Source organism: Sinocyclocheilus grahami, unplaced genomic scaffold (assembly GCF_001515645.1).
Source record: "Sinocyclocheilus grahami isolate Dianchi unplaced genomic scaffold, SAMN03320097.WGS_v1.1 scaffold1673.1, whole genome shotgun sequence".
Classification (NCBI taxonomy): Eukaryota; Metazoa; Chordata; class Actinopteri; order Cypriniformes; family Cyprinidae; genus Sinocyclocheilus; species Sinocyclocheilus grahami.
In genome coordinates this window covers 141591-160505 of record NW_015506852.1, presented here as the reverse complement: position 1 = coordinate 160505, position 18915 = coordinate 141591, and the positions used below count along the sequence as shown (strand labels likewise).

At 37.8% G+C, this 18915-nt stretch overlaps 1 protein-coding gene and 1 long non-coding RNA gene across 2 annotated transcripts in view; one reads left to right on the top strand and one right to left on the bottom strand.

Annotated features, from left to right (window-relative positions):
* LOC107571951 (fas-binding factor 1 homolog) overlaps positions 1 to 16779 on the top strand; it is a 22292-nt gene extending 5513 nt beyond the window's left edge. The window contains 18 exon segments of the mRNA XM_016258343.1: positions 2093 to 2238; positions 2535 to 2631; positions 3702 to 4109; positions 4189 to 4260; positions 4350 to 4408; positions 6058 to 6158; positions 6252 to 6371; positions 6451 to 6551; positions 7616 to 7822; positions 7937 to 8044; positions 8122 to 8261; positions 8338 to 8456; positions 8459 to 8785; positions 9927 to 10103; positions 10172 to 10309; positions 11359 to 11452; positions 11534 to 11637; positions 16682 to 16779. Of these exon segments, the coding sequence (XP_016113829.1) occupies positions 2093 to 2238; positions 2535 to 2631; positions 3702 to 4109; positions 4189 to 4260; positions 4350 to 4408; positions 6058 to 6158; positions 6252 to 6371; positions 6451 to 6551; positions 7616 to 7822; positions 7937 to 8044; positions 8122 to 8261; positions 8338 to 8456; positions 8459 to 8785; positions 9927 to 10103; positions 10172 to 10309; positions 11359 to 11452; positions 11534 to 11637; positions 16682 to 16762 (2599 nt within the window). The 3' untranslated portion in view covers positions 16763 to 16779.
* On the bottom strand, positions 16780 to 17951 carry LOC107571952 (uncharacterized). The gene is made up of 5 exons (XR_001607258.1): positions 17803 to 17951; positions 17640 to 17718; positions 17293 to 17332; positions 17139 to 17188; positions 16780 to 16873 (listed from the first exon to the last, which is right to left on the bottom strand). It is a non-coding gene; the product is annotated as an uncharacterized lncRNA (long non-coding RNA).
* Positions 17952 to 18915: the final 964 nt, after the last annotated feature.

Sequence of the window (18915 nt, the reverse complement as noted above, 5' to 3'; positions counted from 1 at the left end):
TTGTATTTTTTATAATAAAGAATCACTTCAAGACTTTTAAAGAGGTTTTCCGCTTGAGGATTTGTAACGCGATCACATGTGGCTCTTATAAAACATTTCAAGGATTTAGAAAAGTGTCCTTAACTGAAGAATCACTGTATGCTGTGTACAGTAGTCTTTAATTCATACAATCACAGCACTGAAATATTAAACAGCTGATATCCGATTATTGTAAAATGCTTAAATATCGGGAATAATATCGGTAAATCGATATATCGGTCGATCTCTAGTGTATAATTCTCGATTACAGTGAATACAGAAAAATAAATAACTCGTACTAGAAACGGTGCAGAAATCACACTTTAAATTACCAGTTGTTTTCATTTTTATGTAAAAAAAAAAATAAAAAATTATAAAAGAACTTTAAAACTATAGAGAATACTGAAGGCAAAAGAATGAAAAAGCACTTTATTTTAGTGTCTTGGTTACATGTTGCATGCACTTACTATAGTAATAACAGTAAATGATGCATAATAACATGCAGCTAACCATAAACCAAACCATAATCCTGACTCTGTAGTAAGTGCATGTTGTTAAATGTATAATTACGCTGTAACAAGGACACCTTAAAGTGTAACCATATATTTTTATCCCATTTATTTGCGGGCAAAATTCTCTATTACATGCATTAATACAAGCAAAATAATCAGATTAATCTGCAGATAAATCCAGATTCAATGTCCACTAAAACTTCCAAAACTTTAATGTCTGTAAATTTGGCTTTCTGTGTGTTGTATTGTGGGTTGTATTATTGTGTGTGTGTGATTGTGATTGTGTTGTGCCTCAGGGCTCTGACGTGTCCGAGGCCGATCCTGCCGCTCTGCTCGACAGCATGAAGGTGAATCAAGATGCTGCTGCTGCTTTCTGATTGGCTGAAATATGAGATGACATCATTCTGATTTTGTTCGTTCCGCTTTCACAACGAAACACACAGCGCCTTCACGATATGGCGGCGGCAGCAACAATACTACAGCGAGAATAAAAGTTACGCCTTCTTTCTTTGCGTGAACATTTGGGTGGCGTTATGCAAATCTTCCCACATAGTGAGGTAGATATGTGGGGGCGTGTTAGAACGAGCCGTTTTAGGTAGGTGTGGCTGACTCTTAACTTTTATAACGATTATCTCTTTGAATTTGAGACTTTAGTCTTTGCAACTTTACAGATCTTCTTTATGCACCAAGAGCTTGTAACACTCCAAAGAGAAAGGAAAAACTGAAATCGCATCATATGACCCCTTTAACTCTTTCCCCGCCATTGATGAGTTATCTCGTCTTTTAGGAGTAAACGCTTCCCCACCAAAGACAAGATTTTACGGCTTTTACGCATCTTCCGAATGAAAACCGTGAAGCTGATAGAAACATCTACTGCATCTATGCTTTGATCATCATTCTGAATATGATCCAGATGTAGTCTTTGATAAAAACGTGATTTTCTCAGCTTTTTGCTCAAAATGTTGCTTTTTTATGAAACTTACATTCAATTGTTGATGAAAAGAATGCTTTAAGCTAGAATAAAACAGATTGTTTTGTTTAAAAGTAGAAGCTCTGTTCTTTATTTTTATGTATTGTATGTTCAGATATTTATAAATGTATAAAATATTCTGGGGGCCATGAAAATTTAGTGAAAATGATCAAAAACGCTGACGGTGGCTGGCAACCTTTTTCAAAACGCTGGCGGGGAAATAGTTAATATATTTATAATATTTTAAAAAATATAATAAATTAGTGCATATTAGTAAAAATATCAGCATCAGCATCTTGGTAATAAGTTGTAGTACTCTGACTTAATGCACTGGCAGCTTTGTTTCCTTTCTAAACGCAAAGTTTTATATCCCAATATATATTAATTTAGCTTGAGGTGGCATAATGCAATTTATTATCATTTTAAGACAAAAATGTGTAAAATCTTGCAGAAATGAACTTCAGAAGTGGAAAAGGCACCATGTACTGAATGAAGCTGAAGTGTTTTCTGATTGTTTGGATTATTCGTAGAGAACTATGACACTGAACCTGATATACAGTATGATTTCTGAATCTCTGTCCTCTGCGATCAGTGATGCTCCTCTGAGAGCTCGCACACGACTGGATGAGATCTTGGGCCGAGGGACGTCTCCTCGTCTGCTAGAGAGACCCGTCACGGGAGAGAAGAGAGACACGACACAGACGGAGAAACTGCCGGAGAAGAGCTCAGCTGGAAAAGGTGACACAATCACAACTGATGCTCACCTACCAAAGCAGATTACTGTGACTCGAATGATACGAGAAAGACTCAACAATTGCAATGTCATTTAAGTTATAGATCATATAGCTATGTAGAGCCTGGCGCTTGCAACAGGAAGTCATAGGTTTGATTCCCAGGGTATATACGCATAAACTGGTAATCTTGAATGCAGTGCCAGTCTCTTTGGATAAAAGCATCTGTCAAATGCATAAATGAACATGAAGCTCTTGAAATCAGTGAATAATCACAATCCGCTGGTCCTGCTCTCTCTGTAGCCTCTCTGATGGATGAGGAGGACTTCACGTTCGGCTCCTATCAGCCCACCATGGGTTCGACTCCAGAGGGCCGTCAGTCCCGCAGACAGTCTGTCAGGTGAGACACGTTAATGTACAGGACTACATACACAACAGAAGCTTTTAATGTCTAAACAATAATACAGTCTGATTACAAACACAGGTTCACGAAATTATCTGAAAAACAAAAAAAGACATAAAATGCAAGATCTCAACTTCCTACAATTATTTCATGTCTACCCATTAACTCAATACAACTAGATGTACACAAAATTTTACATAATATTTACTCAAAATGTACTGAAATATTCAAAAACAACAAAATAATGCTATCTGTAGATTTTATCCAAAATAAATAAACAGTACATTTTACATGAATACAGTACAAATTAATAGTTTTTTACTGTATTATTGTGAATTAACCTTTTTATACAATAATTTAAAAAGACATTAAAATCAATTAATACAAGAAAAAAAATTACCATATTGTAGGAATACTTGAATAACTGATGAAAAATTTTATTTTTATATTCTTTCCATCATTTTTCCATTAACTAATGCAAGATGTCAACTTCCTACACAATATGCACAGAAAATGTATTCTTTTACACAACATTTAATGAAAATTCACTAAAATATTTAAAAAAATAAACAAAAATATAAATAACAATGCAATCTGTAAATTTTATCCTAATAAAAATGCAGTAAAATTAAACATTTTTACTGTATTAATACAAAATACTTTTAATATAATTACAATTTAATCAGTTCAAATCAATTAATTAAAAAGTACGATAATGCATGAATACTCCACAATTAAACGTAAAATATTGTTACTTTTTCATTTTTTAATTACTAAAATGCAAGATGTCAACTTCTTAAAATTATTTAATGTCTACCAATTAACACAATACAACAAAATGTATGCAAAGTTTATTATTATTTTTTACACAATATTTACTCAAAATTCATAAAAATTTTCAAAGACAACAATTAACAACAACGCCATCAGTAGATTTTATCCTAATAATAATGCGGCAAAAATAAATCGTTTTTACTGTATTCATTAAAAAACTGTTTAACTATATATTTATATAACTATATAGAGTTTGATTAAATCTAACTCTGTGTTGCTCTGTATGGTGTCAGATTCTCAACTGAAGACGTGAGCGTTCACTCACCCGAACACAAACCCAAACCCTCCACACGCGCCACCCGGCCCAGATCAGACTGGCTCGGCCTGAAGCAGGACGAAGAGGAGCAAAAGATGAAGGAGGAACCCAAACATTCAGAACCAGAGACCCTGAAGCCTCCGGCATCACCGTCCACAGCGGCCCGAAAAGAGACGCCCGCTTTAAAGACAGCAGATCCACCTGCTGCACCCTCGTCTCCTAAAACCATCTCAAAACCAGTGAAGAGAGACGAGGACGAGGAAGACGACTGGCTCACCGGTGCTCTGAGCCGCAAGAAAACGCAGTCAGTGAGCCAATCAGAGGAGAGAGAGAGGAAACAGGACGTTTCATCAGGTCTGGGGGAGGAAGTGGACGGGTTTCTCAGGTGAGCGTTTGTAATGAATGTTGGGTGGGAATGGATCAGGATGCACGGAGACTTGCTCAAATGTGTGATGTGTTTGTAGCTCTAAATCAAACGTGTCTTCAGCCCCACGAAGACGACAGGACGAGTCTCCCGTCCCAAACACAGATCCCAGGTACAGTCAACACAGAGTCAGTCACTGCTATAAATGTGGTCATGTGATTTACACCGGACTAAATCAAGTGTGTGTGTGTTTTCCTGCAGAGAGTCTGCTGGCGTCTCCATCCAACACAACACGAGCTCAGAAACTCAACACAAAGCTGGTACAGTGAAACATCAAACATTCCACTCCTCTGGGGTTTCTAGTGACAGAAAATATCAGGGAGTTTTAAAATTGAGATTTCCATTTCTGAAATGTTTCATTGGGAATATAAATGTTAGGAATTTAGACATTTTGTAGTAATTTCATTGGCAAGAAACACAAGAAAACACAAAAGCACAAAAGAAGATATTTTGAAGAATGTGGGTAACCAAGCAGTTGACGGTAGCCATTGACTTCCACAGTATTTTTCCATACCATGGAAGTGAATGGCTGCCGTCAACTGTTTGGTTGGATTTTTTGGGTAAACTACCCCTTTAATCCATGTTAGATTTAGATGACCGGTTTTCAATCAGGAGGCCTCAAGAAGACTTAAAATTATTTAAAAGACGACAAAAAGCAATAAAATCATTGCATTTCAAAAGCATTTTTTTTGCCTTTGAAGAACCAAAATTCCCACTGTTTTGTAAAACCTGAATATATGAGGAAGCCTCATTTTAAAAGTGATTTGTAGACCTGGAAAAGTCATGGAAGTTAATCAAATCTAAAAATGCTATCATGAATTGTAATAGTTAATATACATTTTATAGTTGTTGCTTTTTCTTTTAAAGAAATTAAGTATTTTTTTTAAATCCCTATCTGCTAAATCGTGAATGACTGCTTAAGTCATGGGGCCTAAAAATATAGTTTTGGACTCAAAAGGGTTGAGAACCTCTGATTTAGCGGGATAGTTCACACATTTTCACAAACTCCTTTGTAAATGAGGACGTTTCTCTTTAAAAAGAAATCTGGAAAAGTCATGGAAAATCATCATAATAGCGATCTGTCGGCTCACACTCATTTCTTAGTTATTAGGTTAGTTTCCTCTCAAACACCATTGCAGCATCTCTTATCCATCAAACGCCCTAAAACAACCCTATAAAACAGACCTCATCCCTAAACAACACAATTCACTCCTTCACCTGTAATAACCCAGTCATCTGCTCAGAAATCCTTGCATCTCACAGGATGGGACGTCCAGACAGAGACGCCCCCCTTAAACCCCGTCCAGGGGTGGCATGTGCCCGCTGTAGCGCCCCCTGCAGTGTGGAGTAGGTGCTACTAGTGTAGAGCAGGAGTTTATCATGACTCATGAAAACATGAAAACACACAAATATTAAGGATTATATTGCATAAACGAAAACATATTCCATAGGACCATTAAGACTTTTTTCCACTGTGACATTTTCATAACAGTTAGTCACATTTAAACCCCAAATTCTCATTAAGGTGATGCATCTGGATTAATGAATGAATGGATTTTTTTAAAATTGTGGCTCATTACTGTATTAATGTAAAAATGAATTATAAAATTGTATTTAAAAAAAAAAAAATAAATAAAACCAACAAATTAATATTAAATTGTTTTATATTAATTTATTTTTTTAATTAAATTGAAATAGTAAAAGTAAAAAAAAAAGTATTAATAGTAGTAAATAGTAGTATTATTAAATAATAATAGTAATAATACCATGATGTATAAAAACATTTTCACATAAATGAGAATTGGTGAGCCTGCTCTTAACTGTCTTGCAAATAATGTTAATGTAAAACATCTTGTAGGTCCTAAAATGTGTAGATATGAATGTGATTTTAAAACTGCTGTTGGTTCAGTGTTTCCACAGAAGTCACCTGCAGATGACGCTGTACCTGCGACACAAACACACGCTTCTCTGTCTGCAGGTGGTCTACAGCAGCTACTCATACAGCAGCAGGTGACACACACACACAGATATAATACGAAACATGCTGTAAGGGTGATTAATGTAAACTAATGAAGGGTTGTGTGTGTGTGTGTGTGTGTGTAGCTGGCTCAGTCTCAGCTGTGGGGTCTCAGCGGCTCTCTGGACTCACAGAGACTCAGAGACACAGACCATCAGCATGACGTGAAATCACTGCAGAAACGCATCATTCAGCTGGAGGGACAGGTACAGTTACCTCAGACGTGCTGATTGTTCAAGAGACTCCAGCTGAATGCAGTAACTGAGCTTTCGTGCGTCTGTTCAGGTGAGGAGTTTACAGCTGGAGAGAGACCAGAATCAGATGCTGCTAGAGAGCATTCAACAGAGACACAAACAAGACACTGAGCTCATGGAGAACATGCACAGGTAACACACACATGCAGAGGTAACACAAACACTCACACACAGGTAACACGTGCACACGCACAGACACAGGTAACACACAAAGGTAATAAACAAGTAACACACACACACACACAGAGGTAACACACATGCAGGTAACACACACGTGCAGGTAACACAGAGAAGCAGCGGTAACACACAGGTAACACATGCAGAGAGGCAACAGTAGCACAAAGGTGACGCACACACTCACACACACACACACACACAGAGGCAGCGACAACACACAGGTAACACTGCAGCAGTAGCGACAACACACAGGTAACACACAGCGGCAGCGGTAACACACAGGTAACACACACACTGCAGCAGTGGTAACACAGAGGCAGCAGTAACAAAGGAAAGACACACAGCAGCGGTAACGCACACACACACACACACACACAGAGAAGCAGCGGTAACACACAGGTAACACATGCAGAGAGGCAGCAGTAGCACCACACACTGCAGCAGTGGTAACACAGAGGCAGCAGTAACAAAGGAAAGACACACAGCAGCGGTAACACACACACACACACAGAAGCAGCGGTAACGCACAGGTAACACACACACACACAGCATCGGTCACACACAAGTAACACACAGACAGTCTGGTTCACTATCCTTGTGGGGACTATCCATAGGCATAATGGTTTTTATACTGTACAAACTGTATTTTCTATCGCCCTACACCTAAACCTACCCCTCACAGAAAACTTTGTGCATTTTTACAATCTGAAAAAAACTAATTCTGTATGATTTATAAGCTTCTGTACCCATGGGGACCTGAATTTAGGTCTCCACAGTGACACAAGTCCCAATGAGTTGGTGTGTATTCAGGTTTAAGTACCCACCAGTATAGAAAAACATGTACACACACACACATCAGCGGTAACACACACACAGGTAACACAGGTAACACACACATACAGAGGCAGCGGGAACACACAGGTAACACACACAGCAGCAGTAGTGATAACACAGGTAACACACACACACACAACCCTGTAAGAGTGTCATTTGGTGTGATGACTGTGCTCTCGTCTCAGAGCTCGTGTGAAGTTGCTGGAGGAATCGGCCACTCAGCGAGAGCTGCGCTCACGGCAGGAGAACGAGGACCTGGCAGAGAGACTGGCTGCGGTCACACGTCTGGTGGAGCAGGAGAGAGCAGAGATGCAGGCGCAGCACCAGCGCAGACTCGCGCAGTGCCAGCAGGACAGAGACAGAGAGGTGGAGAGACTCAGAGACCTGCAGAGGTGATGCACACACTTTTAGCACAAAGTTGAGTCCTTCTTTAAAACGGGTACAGAAAAAAAGTAACAAACCCACCTGAGTGTAAAACAGGCTTGTGTCATTCACATGTGTCACAGGAAGTCCATCCTGGAGATGAAGAGAGATCATGAAGAACAGATCCTGCGTCTGAAGAAACTGAAGGATGAGGAGATCGACGCGGTGACCAGCGCCACGTCTCAGACCAGGTGCTGTACGTCACAGATGAGATGTCCGTCAGCGGTTTGAGCCAGATCTCATGGAGCTTCTGTGTGTGTGTGTTCAGGTCTCTGACGGTGGTCATCGAGCAGATGGAGCAGTTCTCCCGCAGGCTGGGCGATCTCTCGTCTCGAGTGGAGAGTTCGCATGAAAACACGGCGCAGGGACTGGAGATCGGAGCCAGACAGAGAGACGAACAGCTCAGAGGTACGAACACAAGAACAAACATCTCCAGATCTGTGCGGAACGGTTCAGCGGATCTGAATCTGTCATTCGCTGTCAGTTCTGCAGGAGCGTTTGAGCCAGCAGCAGCGTGAGATGGCCGAAGAGAGGTCACGGCTCAAGGAGGTCATCGCCAAGATGGACACACAGCTGGCCGAGCAGCAGAGACAGCTGGAGAAGGTCCAGAAACCCCTCTGAATCCACATGACATATTTAGTCTGAATATGGATAAAGCATTAAAATGAACATGTGAGACGTTTAACATGATGTTATGATGGTTTGGGGCTCATCTGTCTGTCTGTATGTGTGTGTGTGTGTCTCAGAGCGCTCTGCTGGAGGAGCAGCAGTCCGTCATGCAGCACTGTGCCGAAGAGCGCAGGAAACTGGCGGCCGACTGGAGCCGCTTTCACGCGCAGGAGAAACTGCGTCAAGAGCGCGCCGAGAGAGAAGCCAGCCGAGTCATGGAGAGAGACGCGCACAGAGAGGGGTCCATCATCAGCATGGCACAGGTCAACAATACAGGACAGGCCAAAATATGGATCTGTGTATCTGCATGCATTCATGCGTGGTGTTCCAAGTTTGTATCTTACTATTTTGAGTTAACATCTCAAATTAAAGCAAAATTTTGGTTCAGCAAAAATAGCTAAAAAATAAACAAATTAATATTCCCATATGTAATAAATAGATACATAAAATAGACAACTCACCACATTTCCCAAAAATTAAAAAAAATTAAAAAAATAAAAGAATAAAAAAAAAAAAAAGGAAAAGTATCACCATATAAAATGAATGATCCTCATCTCAATGCCAACATCTCGCTATTTATTTTCCTTTGTTTGTTTGTTACTAATCAGATTTTTTTCCTCCAAATGGAGTCTGTAACTGGCATTCTATGATTTAAAGTCAGAATTGCAACTTTGTATCTCGGAATGCAATTTAAATCTTAACATTCTGACAATTAAAGTCAGAATTTTAGTTGAAACTCACAATTCTAAGAAATAATGTTAGAATTCTGAGGAAAAAAAGTCTGAATTATATATTTTTAAGATATAATATTTTACATTCAAGCGTTTATATTAATAAGAAACTTATTTTACAAAATAATTAAATATGACATTTCCAAGTGAAACAAATAAAGAAATTTAAGTAATATTCAACGAGAAAAGATGTAGGATGATTTATTATATAATATTTTAGTATTATTTATAATATACTGTTATAGTATTTATTAGTATTTTGAATTAGCTTGTATTTTCTTAGTTTTTGTTTATTTAATTTAAATGTATAATTATATTAAAAAAAATGTTTGTTACATTTATTTATAAACTAAATCGAAATTATTTTAAATTTGAGTAATTTTATAATGTGCTTTTTGCTATTTTTATTAGTTTTTAGTTTGTTTTTCATCAAATATTTATATTTTATTTCAGCTTTATTTTATTCAAATAAAGAAAACAATTTGAATAGTTTTAGTTAACAATAACAAGACTGCTAACTTTTAATACAAGATGAAGTAGTTTATGCATCAGGCTGCAGGTGGTCAGACGGGAGAAGTTGAAAAAGTAAGAGGTACTGGTGACTTCAGATGAGAAGGGAGGTTTTTTTAAGAGGCGGAGTGATTAAATCCCATTTCTCCTCGGTGATATTCAGGAGCAGGTGGATCTGAAGCTGCGCGCCGGAGAGCTGAAACAGAAGGAGGAAGCGCTGCTGAGAGAGAGAGACAGTCTGGAGAAACTGAGACAGGAGCTGGAGAGTGAGAAAGAGCGACTGAGCGCCGCAGCACTGAGACTCAAGACACGAGCGCAGGAGGTGGAGAGCTTCAGTAAGGTAAAACACTGCAGCAGATCTGTCTGTGGCGCTGATCATGTGACACTGAAGCGCTTCCTGTGTCACAGCTGGCGTCCGAGCGCTTTGAGGAGGGAGAGCGAGCGCTGAGAGAGTCCAGACAGGTGGAGGCCGAACATCAGACACGACTCCGCACCATCCACACACAGATGGAGAGACTACGACAACAGGAGCACAGCCTACAGCAGGTCTCTCTCTCTCTCTCTCTCTCTCTCACACACACACACACAGTCACACAGACAGACACGCACACAGACAGACACAGATACACACACAACACAGAATTTGGGGAAAATTAAAATGAAATTTGGGAGGACAAATAAAGCATTTTGTGGGATCCTGTTCTTGTTTTAAAAAAAAATTAAAATCTTGTTAAAATCTTGTCAAAAGTTTTGTGAAATTAACTGAAAGTGATTTCTGTTAAATAAAATTTCTCCTTTTGAAGTGGACTTTGAGCTTTGTAAATGTGCAGATCTTTTTTATGCTCAAATAGCAACATTACAGACTAACTAAAGTTGAAAAAGTGAAAAAGCATAATAGCACCCCTTTAATTAACCAATGAATCCAGAAAAAAATTTTAATGGAAAACACAGAATTTGGGGGGAAAATAAAACAGATGTCATAGAGCTGTATTATTGTTAAAGAGTTTAATAAATTATTTATTTGTTACATTTTAATGAATTTTAATTACAATTCATGCTTTTTGATGATTAACAAGTAATGAACCTTTAAAAGAAATCCACAAAAAAACTTGGAAAACAAAGAATTTAGGAAAATATAATTATGTTTTTATTAGATGATAAAAATGTATCATTCATTATCATTAATTAATCCATTAAATATCATTAATTACTCCAAATCAGAGTAGTATTTATAAAGGATGAGCACTGACCATCTCAGTTAGGGTAAAACATTACATTGAACAGATGAATTCATATTAAACAACTAATAAAATTAGAAAACACCCTAATTTAGTCAAAACACTGATGAACAGCAACATATTTCACTATATAAAAAAAAAGAATAATTCGAACATTATTTGATTCAAAAATACTGTGCAAACAAACTGATTCATTAAGATGAACCAGACTTCCCAAAACTACACACCGTCTGAGAGAGAAGATATGTTTGTGATTCTACACCACTATTACTGGTAAAGCTGCACTATAGTGACGTCACACCACTGAATGATGTAGTTGTTATCTAGTTAGTGTAACTCTGCTCATGTGATCTGCAGGAGCGTCTGAGGATGACCGATCATAACAGAGACATAGAGCGACTGAGACACACTCTTCCCGTCCATCCGGTGACGTCAGCGCCCCTCATCGCAGGTAATCTGTTCACTCAGACTCACCGCAGGCGTTCAGTGTGTCAGACAGCGCATCATGTGTATGTGTGTGTGTGTTTGTTAGATTTCTCTCCAGCGTTGGCCAGCACACACCTGACCGCCGCTGTGAACCCGCTGCCCGCTGAGCTACACGCCCGCCTCGCCCTCATCAAACACACCGCTGAGAAGGTACCGCACATTCACCTCAGCTCACAAATTACCCAGTTTCCCCAAGTGACAACACATTCTGATGCTAGTGTCCATTAGAGAGCACTATAACCGTTCAACTGACCACTGCAGTAAAACACTCCACATTAAAGAGGCTTATTAGGGTATATACACTTGTGAATTAAACTAAAAATAAGTGCAAGTGTATATTATATACATGTATGTAATGATTACGTGAATTTTTCAATTATATAAACCAGAAAATCCTCATTTAAATGTGAATCCCGAACATAAAGCAACATTTCTGTTCAGTAAAAAAAATAAATATTGCAATATGCAATAAATTAATTAATTAAAACAAAAATACTAATAAAATGACAAATCTGACACGTTTACCAAAATAAAAACAAAGCAACAGTTAAAAAAAAAAAAATCCAAATATGCAATAAGTCGACAGATAGCATCATAATAACAAACCAGAACAATCTTCATATAAAAGCCAAAGTAAAACCAAGTTCCTGAACGACTCCAGTGAAAAATCAAAGTAATACAAAAATAGTCCCCAAAAAGCTAATATTCCAATATGCTTTAAAAAAACAAAAAAAAAAAGTTCTGACTACATTTCCTATTAATATTGGAGCCAATAACCCATGTGCATTGCATGGTATATAAACATTAAGTGCAATATAAGCTCAAGAGTATATTATATGCGACCCTGGACCACAAAACCGGTCTTAAGTGTCAATTTTTCAAAATTGAGATTTATACATAATCTTAAAGTTGAATAAATAATGATGTGTGGTTTGTTAGGATAGGACAATATTTAGCCGAGATACAACTATTTGAAAATCTGGAATCTGAGGGTGCAAAAAAATCTAAATATTGAGAAAATCATCTTTAAAGTTGTCCAAATGAAGTTCTTAGCGATGCATATTACTAATCAGAAATGAAGTTTTAATATATTTACAGTAGGAAATTTACAAAATATCTTCATGGAACATGATCTTTACTTAATATTCTAATGATTTTTGGCATAAAATAAAAATCAATAATTTTGACCCACACAATGTATTTTTGGCTATTGCTACAAATATACCCCAGCGACTTAACACTGCTTTTGTGCTCCAGGCTCACATATTCATATATGCAACGATTAAGTGAATAATTCAATGTATACATAAACAAACAAACAATAATTCTCATATATGCCAAAGAAATGCCAACAGTTCCTGAACAACTCCAGTCAAAAAATCTAAATAATGCAACAATTCAGCAAAAAATCCAATATGTCAATATTAATTCAATATTAAAATAAATAACTTAAAAAATAATAAAAATAAGATCTGATCGCAGTTTTGAATGTCTCCAGTGAAAAATCTAAATAAGCATCAATTCAGTTCAGCAAGCACAGCCAAATAAATACATAAAAAGGAAAGATCTCACCATATTTCCCATCGATGTTGAAGCCAATAATCCTATGGTGTAAAAATCCAAAAGGCAAACAGTAGATCAGAAGAAGATGCAGTCAATCCAGTTTAAATGCCGTTTACAATCCACTTCAACATAAAAATGAAGTCAATTAGAGCAGGTGTAACGCCTATAAAACACTGAGCATCAAACAACCACAACAAACTTTCCACGAATTAAAAATGGCCGCCTTCAGTTCATCGGGGAATGACTGTTGACTGACGAGGCTCATCACACTCCCTAGTGGCTGGAGTGTGTGATTATCATGAGACTCACAGCAGGTGATCCGATGAAATCCTGCCCTCTGCAGTCTGACATTAAATGGCACTGAGGAACGATATTGTTCGAATCACTTTTGAAATGATTTTTTCCAGCTGATGAATGATAAAAACACTGACAGCCGTTCAGAATCCATCCTGCATTAAAGCGTTAGACAACAAAACTTCAGCACGCTTAAAATAAACAGAACGTTATCGCTCTTTGGTGTAATGCGAATATAATTATCGTTCTTGGGGTGGATCGGCCTTAAAAGTCGAATACACGTTTGTTGAAATAAGATCGCATAGAGAATCGCACAAATACAGACTGTTGTAATAGACTGATTTAAGCCTAAGTTATGCTTCTTTTTTTTCACTGCTTACCCTGCTTCACTGCTTTTTCACAGTAATTGTGAGCCCATGCAAAATATCGTCCGCTAATTGGTCGCAGCTAGTAACCTGACTACCTCCGATATTGTCAAACCGAGCATTGATTTCCAGTCTGTAGGACCATTATTTTACTTGTATTATTTTAGGATGTGGCCACGCCCACGACTCCTTCCAATCACGTGACTGATCTGAACCCAGTGCGAAATCTGCGTGAGAAATCTTACGCCCTTGCACCAAATTCACAGATTCCTATTGGAATGACTGGATTTCACCCACAAAAAAAATCACCTAACAGTAAATGTGACCGCACTTTTACACATAATTCTTTAATAAGCTTTAAATAGCATTATATCATTATACACACAACATGAAATACTGCCTATTTTTTTATTTTCTTAAGATTTTTCTTTTAAATATTAAAAATATGAACAGATCCACGACGTTCTAATTTATTGAGATGCACCTGTGTGTGTATATATATATATATATATAGTGCTTCATTACAAACACAGAAATTGCATTTTAAAGTAACATTAACAGCTGACAAAATTTAAGCACAAAGCACCTTTGGAATATTTGTCATTGCAATAACTCAAATGAAAGACAAAAAAAAAAAAAAGATGGGCAGGGATTATATTTGGGTTTTTCTTCCATTTGTGATTCAAGTCAGTTTTTTTTATGGCCCCATTAGTAGAATTAGTAGTAGTTAAAATGTTTTTAATATATCTGACAAATGATCAGTGTATTAAAGTACCTCTAAAAATGCATGTTAAAATCCACAGTAATTGTAGAGAGCTGCATAAACCACTAAAATCATTAGGAAGTCCTATAATACTTCAACAACTTCCTTTTGAGGTAATGCTTCACCGTTATTGCCTCAGAGCAACTATTTCCCTAAATCAGTGGTTCTCAAACTGGGGTAAGCGTACCCCTGGGTGTACATGAGGTGACGGAGGGGGTACGCGAACAAAATTCTGAGTTTTGGCATTCATTTAATTCTACCCCAACTTACAGTAACATTAAAACCGAACATGTCTTTCTGACGAGCAAAATGCTGCTTCTAATGTAAAAACAGGAAAATGGGAGTGCCATAAACGGTCAAATACATGATATCCAATCAGCTTACCTCATCTTTTGTGGTCAAAACTGACTGCATCCACACAAGCAGCATGCAAGTGATAGGATGCCCGCTGAATATGCTGCTTTTGCAAATTGTGCTGCTGTTCAATGTATCTTCAAAGTAAACCTTCACTTAAAGGGACAGTTTACCCAAAAATGAAAATGTGATGTTTATCTGCTTACCCCCAGGGCATCCAAGATGTAGGTGACTTAAGTTTCTTCAGTAGAACACAAACGAAGATTTTTAACTTAAACTGTTGCAGTCTATCAGTCATATAATGTAAGTGGATGGGAATCACAGCTTTGAGAGTAAAAAAAAACATACACAAACACAACCAAATTAAACCCTGCGGCTCGTGACGATACATTGATGTGTAAAGACATACAACGATCGGTCTGTGCAAGAAACTGAACAGTATTTATATTGTTTTTTACCTCTGATTTTCACCAAACTGTCCTGAGCGAGTTCTCAACAGCCGGCGCGTGAGGCATTTTCTTCTTCTTGCTTTACGGCGGATTGCAGACTTATAAGTGCATTACCGCCACCTATCTCTCAAATGGACCATTGACACTCTATCTACAATCTCAATTAGGAGTGTCAGTGGTCGACTTGATAGGTGGCGGTAATGCACTTATAAGTCTGCGATCTGCCGTAAAGCAAAAAGAAGACGCGTCACGTGCCGGCTGAAGACGACGACGAGAGCGCGCTCAGGACAGACAGTTCGGACATTGCGGTGAAAATAAGAGGTAAAAAACGATATACTGTTCAGTTTCTTGCACAGACCGATCGTTTCATGTCTTTACACATCAATGCATCTTCACGAGCCGCAGGGTCTAATTTGGTTTTGTTTGTGTATGTTTTATGACTCTCAAAGCCGTGATTCCCATCCACTGACATTATATGACTGACAGACTGCAACGGTTTGAGTTAAAAATCTTAATTTGTGTTCTACTGAAGAAACAAATTCACCTACATCTTGGATGCCCTGAGGGTAAGCAGATAAACATCACATTTTCATTTTTGGGTGAACTATCCCTTTAATAGGATGAAGAGCAAATATTGACAGACTCTACATTGAGATCGATATAAACTCTCTTCGATACGGACACATATCCTGTGCGAGTTGTTTTCATGTTTCTCGTTTAAAAATTAGCAAGAATCCAAATTTCCCTGATTATCGAAACGATGGCAAATGTGACATTTACACAAGTTCACCCAAAAAAAAAAAAAAATTTAAGTGAACATTTAACGTTTTATCTGTAATAATATCTGTAGCCAGAATATTGTCATGTTTGTTATATTTTGTAACGAAACAATTCCAATGAAATCCATATATCTGGTGTGTGTCTCCAAGCAACATACAGCGGTGTTTCATTAGTGAACGAATATGCAGCTTTGAACAATTCGGAGTCAGTGATTAATAACCCATTCATAACTACAGCATTTTGCTTTGTTACAGAATGAATGACAACGCCTGGCTCATTAGGACAGTGACTTGCCATCACCTATTGGCGGTTTTATTTTTAAGTCCACAAGTAGGCTATCACTTCGATTTGACATTTACTGCTTTAATACACTTAATGGAATGTTAAGAATTATATAAAACAAAGATACAAATAAGCATAGACAATCTTTGCCTCTGAAAGGTAGAAAAATGCACCTGTAAATCAATGTAATACAAAAAGGTAACTGCAGTCTAAGTGGAAGACAGGGGGTACGCAGAATAATGTTAAATGCCCCAGGGGGTACGCCACTAAAAAGTTTGAGAATCACTGCCCTAAATAGGCAACGTCCCAACCGTTCTAATGGTTTCTGCTCATTTCTCTAACAGGACAAAGACTTCCTGCAGGAGGAGCAGTACTTCCTGGACACGCTGAAGAAAACCTCATACAATTCCGTCTTCAACACATGACCACACAGAGATGGGAATCATTTTGATACGTTTTATTTAATAAACATTGTAAAAAGACACTTTATGATTTGACGTCAATCTCCAGCATTCATCAGTCACTGTGGAGCATTTCTGCAAGAAAGTAAAAATGAGTCACTTAAGTGAAAAAATAAAAAAAAATGTAAAAGTGCAAATATTGATGAAACAAGCCTCAGAATACCAAAACTCCACACGTGTTTTCAGACAGGGATAACTTCTCTCATCACAGGCTTGAATGGATAAACTGTCTAAACTGATCTTGGGTCAGATTGTTCCTTTATAAAGACACTATTCTGACCTAAACAGAACTAAATTACATTTAAGACTGAATTTATAGTAAAACAATATATACACGTACAGCTCTCCATCCAGGTGAATCAGGAGACTTCATGGTGGTTTCCGCTCGATCTATACAGAGAAAACATGCATCAGATGGGTTTAGACAAAAGGTCTTGGACGCAGATTCATCTCAGGAAGACGCAGCCAAACACGAGTCTTGGAGAGAGCTTTACCTGATCAGTGCTGAAGCAGCGTTCAGAAGCAGAAGCTCACCTGTGGAGAAGAACAACATGTGATCAGACACCTGCGGTCTCCAGAAGAGTGAAACATCTCGCATCTGCACGTTGTGTCTCAGGCTGATTTTGCTTCGCCATCGTCAGTTATCGCATCAGACGGCACTTCCTACATAGCAGCTTCATCACAGAACACAACTCAATGATCAACACCTCAAACACCACCTTTCCTCCAGGTACGGAAAAACACTTGGAAATCTCCTAGATCAATTAAGCAATAAACTACATATAAATATAGAAAAACGCAACAAATACAGTAACAAAAAAAACAATTTTGTAAAGCCCACCATTTCTGTGAACTGCGCGTAATGATCACACAGTAAACCATCCAGCAGATAATCACGATCTAGTCGCATTATATCCAGCCTGCAGAGACAAAGGAGAACACGTTAACCACCATGTGCTTAACATAAGTCCGAGAATTAAAGCAGCTTTAATCACCAGTCTTACATTCATCACGGTGGTGGTCTGGAGGCGCTGCGATCGGCTCCTCGCGTATAATTCGCTATGCACATGTTTTAATCGCGTTAAGATCGCTTATGCGTCAGAAGACGTGCGAACATCCACGTGTCGCGCAGGGAAAGAGAGCGAGGAGCAGCGAGCGGCCGCTTTTATAGCGCTGGAACCCACGTGACTAGGGGTGTGTGCCATTCGGTAGCGATCATCCCTGCGCCCTATTCCCTTCGAAGTTCAGTTTTGGAGGGTTGAAAGGTGTAGCGTTCGAAATAACGCTCATTCGGAACTCACTTATTAATGCACGTGTATTGAGTTCTGTTTGGAAGGATCCTACAGCGTATCTATCGTTAATGTTTCCGCTTCAAGTGCCCTACGAAGGCAGCTTTCATGAGTTTGGCGCGCTGGGAATGTCATGTGGAAACCGTAAGGCGCTCTGGGAAAGTGACGCGTTTTACAAAATAAAAGGTAATAAAATAATTAATTGAATATTTAAATAAATAAAAAAAACATAAAAATCACATTATTGCTACTTAATTGTAATTAGAATTTTAAATATGTAATCGTATAATTGTGAAAAAATGTGATTCATTTATCCGCTGCACAATTTAACATGTTTTTGCCCCCTATTTAGATTTACAAAATAAAGGTCATTAAAACAACTGAACAGACAAAATAATGAAAGTCACATAACTACTGCAATTTATATCTATCTATCTATCTATCTATCTATCTATCTATCTATCTATCTATCTATCTATCTATCTATCATCTATCTATCTGTCTGTCTATCTATCTATCTATCTATCTATCTATCTATCTATCATCTATCTATCTGTCTGTCTATCTATAATCTATCTATCTATCTGTCTATCTATAATCTATCTGTCTATCTGTCTGTCTATCTATCTATAATATATCTATCTGTCTATCTATCTATCCATCTATCTATCTATCTATCTATTTATCTGTCTGTCTGTCTGTCTATCTATCTATCTATAATCTATCTGTCTGTCTGTCTATCTATCTATCTATCTATCTATCTATCTATAATCTATCTGTCTGTCTGTCTGTCTGTCTGTCTATCTATCTATCTATCTATCTATCTAT